We start from the raw sequence: 7441 nt of genomic DNA, 5'->3' as shown, positions 1-7441 counted from the left end.
ATCTTGTTCGTCATGGAGGTCACTCGCAGATGTCTTCGTTCCTAATCTTATCTTTTCTGGTATGTCCACACATCCACCTCAACATCCCATATCAATCATTTAATTTTCTAAACATGAAAGTTTTAAACTGATCAACATTTTGCCTCATAAAATATTTAGTCGGTTTAACCACCACTCAATAGAATTTACTTCCTTATGCTTGAGAACATGCAGAAAAGAAAATTTTAAAATTTGAACTAGAATTATTAAAAGTTTATAATAAAAATATTTTATTATGTGTTCAGACGCTCAACTGAAACTAGCTATATAATTAAAGTATCCAAATGAAGTTTTTTTAAATTTAAAGAAATGTTTATATATGTGTTAGCCTATACATATAACGATATGGCAAGTAAGAATTCATGTATAACGTGATTAGAGTTTAGGCGGAGTTATTATTGTTGTTTTATGTTTTGCCCCCACAATCTATCAAAATCTCTTTGGGTCCTCAGCTTATAAATTTAAGAATTTAACCCCCACCCCTCTCACACACCCACACCCACACCCACACCCACACACACTTAGTGCTGAGTAAGAAAGCCAGAAAACATGCCTATGAGAGGAAGCAAAGTGGGAGTTTTCGGTATGGTAGTTTTAGGACTGCTACTTATAGCAGGCTCAAGTGGATTGAGTCTTTGTAACATGAACGACGGTGGTTTGACAGCATGTAAGCCATCAGTAACACAGCCAAATCCAGTGGAGCCATCTGCTTCTTGCTGTGAAGCCTTGTCGGGTGCAGACTTGCAGTGCTTGTGTTCTTATAAAAACTCATTCTTATTGCCTTCTCTTGGGATTGATCCTGAACTTGCCTTGGCTCTTCCTACGAAGTGCAATCTCACTTCTCCTCCAAATTGTTAAGGAAAAAAAAATAGAGGTCTCTTCAATTTCTTCCCTACTACACCTCTGGCTTCAAAATTAAACTACTTTTGTTGTTGTACTTTAATTTATGCTTGATTTTGAGACCTGTATCCATTCAAATTGGAGTATGTCTTTCATCATAATGAATGGAGATTTTACGTGCTCGTACTTGCTTCCTCCGTCCCCATGTTATTAAGTGTTCACATTTTTCTCTAACTTAATTCATCGACAGATCCTTGAACTTGTTTCGAGATTTTACTTGAATTCCTCAACTTATACTTGTACCTATCAGTTTATTAGACACCTCACCCACCCAAAATTTGAACATTTTTTATCAATCAGCTAAAAGCATAAAATGTGTGCAACACACTTTCGATAATATGATAAAATAATGAATTAAATGGTGATATTTGATAGTAATTCAAAAAATAATTTAAAAATAAATTATAAGAAGAAAAAAAAGAAATCTATTTTAAATTCATTAACTAATTTAAAAAGTATCACATTATTTTCAAATTTAAAAATCACATCATCCACCAAACTCCCTCCACATTCTGATACTCCATCGGTAGCTGCTGTTTCCCCACCAATTTCATCAGAATTTTTCAACCAATTTCACCGGAATTCCTCATCAACTGAAAAACTTCTTTAACAGTCTAGGTGGAAAAAATGAATTCTTTAACTATTTCAAAGCAAATTTTAGATTCTTATCAATTTAATCGGTAAAAATAAAGTTTCGCCTGAAACTTTTTTAATCCAATTTGATTTCTATTTCTTTGATGAATTTCTCTTTATAGCCTTAAATCTTTGTCTGTAAACTCTTTCGATTATTCTATTTCACCATTTGTTTAATTGGTGCTTTTGGGATGAGGATAATGACACAAGTGACAACACATTGGGGGAGGCGAAATGATGGTAGGGCAAAAGAAGAAAGGCAAATATGAGAAAAGTTGGTTGAAAATCACGAAATTCAAATACAAATGAGAGAAATTGAAAGTCAAGTTGTGCAAATAGAGGATTCTCCAAATTTAACTTTTATAAAAATAAGAGCTAAAAAACTCAAATTACAAATGTAAAATGAAGGAAAAATTGAACTTTTTAGTTGTACTGTTTCTTGTTGACATCTAATTTTTTTCCTTCATAACTAAGTTTAATCCTGAATTTCTTCAATTTTAAATAATATTAAAATATTTATTTATCCGGATAAATATTTTTGAAAATTCTCATTTGGATAAGTTTTGTCATTTAGGTGACAAATTATATATTTCTACATTCATGTATACGAGGTCGTATAAATTTGGTTGCTTAAATTATTATTTTATCAAAAATTATTTTTTTTATAAAATTTTGATTTAAACGTATAAGTTGTTCTTCAAATTAATTATTCGAAAAGTATTTTCTAGATATTAAAAAGTCAAGAGACTCGAAATTAAATTTATTATTAATTTATTTCAAATTTTAATTCAACTTAGTCAATTTATTGAATTCGGTCATAATTGAAATCTATTTGGCCATAATTGCTTTACAGTTAGCCAATGAACTTATTAAGTTGGCTAGATTTTAATAAATTGATTAAAATTTCAATTCATTTACGTTATCTCTTAAATAGTTTAATCCCCACGCCAATTAAATGTGTAAATCTACCCAGGCCCAAATGTTGGCTGATCCATACGGCCCAACAACAATTAAAACCTCCCCCACCTTAATTCTAATTAAACCTACAAGCCCAGCAGCTTCAACAAACAACCCAACAACCCACAACCTGACCCGGCCCAACTCTATTTTCCCCTTTTACCTTTACAGCAATCAACAGCTACCACAATATCACCAAAAACCAACATACAGTAACAACAGCCGAGAACAACGACAATCGACGCCGAACAACGCTAAAACCACAGGACATCAAAAATGGTTTTTCATCTCTCTCCTTGTTGATCTTCTCTGGTCATCCGCGATTTCAGCCTGTCTCCATCAACATCTTTTCGGTTCTCTTTCTCTTCCTATTTTTTCTGAAAAAAATCAGACCAAAAGGGTTGTGTTTCTCCATTGCAGACCTCTGAGAAGAGAGATATATGGGAATTCAATGGTTTTTGGGATCTTGTTTCCTTGATTCAGTGGACAAACAATTGCTCACCTTGAAGAACTCAAATTGTCAAAAATCCAACCTCCTCAAGTCTGAATCTTTCAAATTTACTCTGAAAAGGTTATTTTCTTTTCCTTGAATACTGTAAACCGTCAGTTTTTTTCCACTAGATTTTGAATTTTTTTTCAAAGCTTCTCAAAGAAGCTAGTTTGTGACCCCTAATTTGGCCTATAAAAGGGGGGTTTTCCACCCCTTTAACAAGGGAGTAGAGAAACTAGGCAATTCTCTGTTTTCTTTACTCTACATTTCCTTGTTTTATTTTTACTCAAACCGCTCTCGTCGTTACCTTCTGTCGTTCAAACTCGGTGAAAAGTTAGTGGTGGAACTACTGGTCGGCTTGGCTTCCTGGTTCGCTGCCCCAAAAAAGGCGAGAACTTTCTCCCTAATCTCCTTCGTATGACTGAAAATTATGTTGTAAAAATAGGTTGTGTTTATTGCCGTTTTATCGATGAATTGATTGTGCTGTTCGGAAGTAGCATCCAAAGACTTGTATTAGGATTATTTCATATGATTTCACCCTCTTATTCTTAGGAAATCCACAGAGAATATCCCGACTGATTTTTGTCGTCATATCCCACATAATTGGACCTCCTGTTTATTCTCGAAATAGTTTAATGTGGTTTTTCATTCTATTTGAGATAACACCCTAAAGCAACCCCTGTAACTGAAAATTTTACAAATTTTCCTCACCCACGTGATGCATCCCGCTAGACATAGCTCAAGCTAATTTGTATCTTAGTTTACTCAATTATCCTAGTGACTTGCTTCATGTTGATTATTCCGTAGTGTGATGTTTATAGTCCCACTTGTCCGAAGTTTTCCATATGTTGAAAAATTTAGCTTTAAGAGAGATCGTGACCTTGAAAATGCACTAATTACCTGTTTTTATGTTTTAATCTTTTTTTTTTAACCATTGGATGCCTCAAATATTATTTATTAAAACACTAAGATGCAACAGCTCTTCAGAATTTAACTCAATCGTTTATGACATCCGTGCTTGACCTCTTTTCATAAAGTTTGAATCAATGAAGCTCTGAAAATATGTTTCTTCATAAACTTAACCAAGAAATCCTTTCTGTAAGTTAGATTTGTCAAAGTTGAGCCTCTTTCTTCTTGAAACGGTTGTTTGAGCATGAGTATGACATTTTATCTGTTGCTACCCGGATTTTAAGTAGATATGATCCCGATCTTCTCTTGATGTATGTTATTGTTCACCATTACCTGTAACTAGGCCAAAAACACCTGTGTATTTCTTTTTAATGATAGGTTGTTAGGAATTAGGACCAACAAAGATTTATCCTAGGTTGTTAGGAATTAGGACCAACAAAGATTTATCCCACTTTAGACATATTCAGGGGTGTGGTAAATAAATAAATGTTTAAGATATTTTATTAAGCTGTTATATTCTTTTCAACCCTTTTCCTTACTTGATAAGTTTCACCCTTATGTGCTTTCTATGAGCTACTTAATGAATGCATTCATTTGTTTGTGATATGTACTACTTGCAATTTAAGTACCAAAATTATGTTTTATGTTTTCTGTGAATAAATTGTTCTCTAATTGAATGTTGTTCAAATGTAAATAGAAATATTTATGATCAATATATCTCTAAGTGGTTGTTGGTGTTTTTTCCAAGATTATATATTTCTACGCACTGCTTACAATGAGAGGCAATATACCTTAGGGTTGATAAGAGGATGCGAAGGTCTGATATTAGGAGAGAAGGTGTAGATATCCAAACAGTTGTACTAGTGTTTTCTTGATTGGCTATAATTTTAAATTAGTAGCACCTATGTTTACACTGTTGCTAAAACAATTTAGTAGTAAAATTGTTTTATCCTCCAAAACCCTTGCCCCATGAAAATATATTTGCATATATTTGATTTATGTGGGAATATTTAAATTGTTCGTACGTAGCATTTTCGTTTATCGTGTCTAATCATGTTCTTTCTTCATCGAAACTCACGTACTAATCTTTTCTATCCCTTTTATGCATGAACCTCCTCATTGAGTTCATTGGACTCCCATCTATCGCATTCCGTTGGGTTAAATCCAACCCCCATCGAGTCAAGCTTCATTAAAGTCCAACAATGTACTTATATCGCAAGACAACACTGGTATACAATTGTATACAGATGATATACATTAGGAGGCAGCAGCTGCACATTATACCGTGGTTCATGATGAAAAATGGAGTCGAAATACGCAGCTTACCGCACTGATATACACCGTATATGCAGCGGTATACTCAAAAACGCAGAAAATAAGCTGCTGATATACAGCAGATATACAAGGGCAAAAAGGGGGCTAAAGTCCATGGAATTGGTCCAAAATTGGACAGATTTTTTAATGGGCAAAAAGGGGCCCCAATTCTCACTCTGCTCTCTTTAATTATCCACTAGTATATATACACGCGCGATGTGCGGATAAAAATATTATTTCTTATCTTTTCGGATTGTGATATTTGAGCATGTTAAATCATCTTACTTTAAACAGAATTTAATTATCATATTATTCCTTAATAAAATGAATCCCAACTCCAAATCATCCCTCTTCCCCCTCCCCCACCCCCACCATTCCATAGCCAAAGCTATACACATAGTGACAATGAATCACAAAATATAGAAAACTTTTATATTTCATATTTTATGTATTATGTTGCTCAATTTTTAAATTTATTATTAACTTGTTAATATTAATTTTTAATAGCTTATCACTTGGCATAATGTAGTTATTAAGTGTCCTTGTGATTAATTATGAGATAGATATATTAATTTTGTTTACTTATGACTTTTTTTATTTTTAAATTTTTATTCTATTATTCACATCTTTTCAATTTAAAATTTATAGATAGTAATAAGTGTATAATCTAGTTACTAAATTATATTCTCAAAATTAGTTCAAAATATTACCCCCACTCCCCCATCTTCATATTTTTTTCCTACTGTATTTAATTGTTTTCTCTGGTATATTTTGATATTTATGTTCTTTCTTATTTCAAAACATACAATGCTAATTTAAAATTTAAGTTACTTAAATTTTATTATTCCTTTAATTCATTATTATCAAAATTTTAGTTACTATTTGTCAACATTTTAGTTAATAATAATATATTTATCAATATATTTGTATAGATAAGATTAGGAAATATAAGATTATATTTAACTATATTTTATAACATTTAAATTTTAAATAGATAAGTTATGAGTTTCTATTTTTAAGATAATGGAAAAAAGATTATTTAAAGGATAATGACTTCAAATTTAAATACTTAATTTTTCAATTCAAAACTTGATAAGAGTTCAATTTGAACTCTCTAATATGATAACTAACTATTTTTAATAAGTAATTTTATTTTATAATTATTTTTAATTTAAAATTAATAATTTATTAGTCTTACTTATCGTTTGATTGTTTATCTTCTTTCTTTTGGCACGTTTTCTTAATTTTCTTTTGTTTTCTTTTCTTTCCTTTCTTTTTTCTTTTGTTTGTTTGTTAATTTTTTTTGTTATAAAAATAAATTGACAACTTAGATATATAAAGGTATTTCAAGTAGATATATACGTTGAATTTAATTATTAAATTAATAATAATAATATTTGATATAGATAAGCTTATGAAATATAAAATTATATTTAACTATACTTTATTGCATTTAAATTTTAAATAGATAAGTTTGAAATAACAAATATCTATTAAAACTCTCCAATTATGAGTTTTTATTTTTAAGATAACAAAAATCTTTTTATTTAAAGGATAATGACTTCAAATTCAAATACTTAATTAATCAATTCAAAACTTGATAAGAATCCAATTAGAACTCTCTAATGTGATAACTAACCATTTTTCATAAGTAATTTTATTTTATAATTATTTTTAATTTAAAATTAATAATTTATTAGTCTTAATTATCTTTTGATAGTTTATCTATTTTTATTTTTTTTTCTTTTGTTTTTTTTTCTTTTCTTTCAATTATGGGTTTCTACTTTTAAGATAATGAATCTTTTGATTAAAAGGATAATGTATTTCAAATTCAAATACTTAATTTTTTAATTCAAAACTTGATAAAAGTCCAATTAGAACTCTCTAATGTGATCACAAACTATTTCTAATATGTAATTTAATTTTATAATTTTTTAATTTAAAATTAACAATTTGTTGGTCTAATTTTCTTTTGATAGTTAACCTTTTTTTGCACGTATTTTCTTAAAAGATTCAATGGTAAAGTTATTATTAACACAAAACTATAATGACCCAATATTTTTGTACGTTTCCTTAAAGCTATAATTTTTTTTTAATTATTATTATTATTATTACTATTCTTCTTCTTCTTATTATTATTATTATTATAGTTTCATCTTTAATTTAATATTTAAATAAATTATATTTAAATATATTATA

General features: G+C 29.7%; 1 protein-coding gene and 1 long non-coding RNA gene across 2 annotated transcripts; both read left to right on the top strand.

Moving 5' to 3' along the window:
• Positions 1–443: 443 nt before the first annotated feature.
• Positions 444–1065, top strand: LOC107857159 (putative lipid-transfer protein DIR1). The gene has a single exon (XM_016702100.2). It carries the CDS (start codon positions 589–591, stop codon positions 895–897), a length of 309 nt encoding a protein of 102 aa, XP_016557586.2. The 5' UTR covers positions 444–588; the 3' UTR covers positions 898–1065.
• A 1201-nt stretch (positions 1066–2266) lies between these two features.
• On the top strand, positions 2267–5615 carry LOC124896728. The gene is made up of 2 exons (XR_007053122.1): positions 2267–3100; positions 5053–5615. It is a non-coding gene; the product is annotated as an uncharacterized LOC124896728 (long non-coding RNA).
• Positions 5616–7441: the final 1826 nt, after the last annotated feature.

Source organism: Capsicum annuum, chromosome 1 (assembly GCF_002878395.1).
Source record: "Capsicum annuum cultivar UCD-10X-F1 chromosome 1, UCD10Xv1.1, whole genome shotgun sequence".
Lineage (NCBI taxonomy): Eukaryota > Viridiplantae > Streptophyta > Magnoliopsida > Solanales > Solanaceae > Capsicum > Capsicum annuum.
Note: the sequence above shows the minus strand (reverse complement) of the source record. Positions and strands in the feature narration are given on the sequence as shown.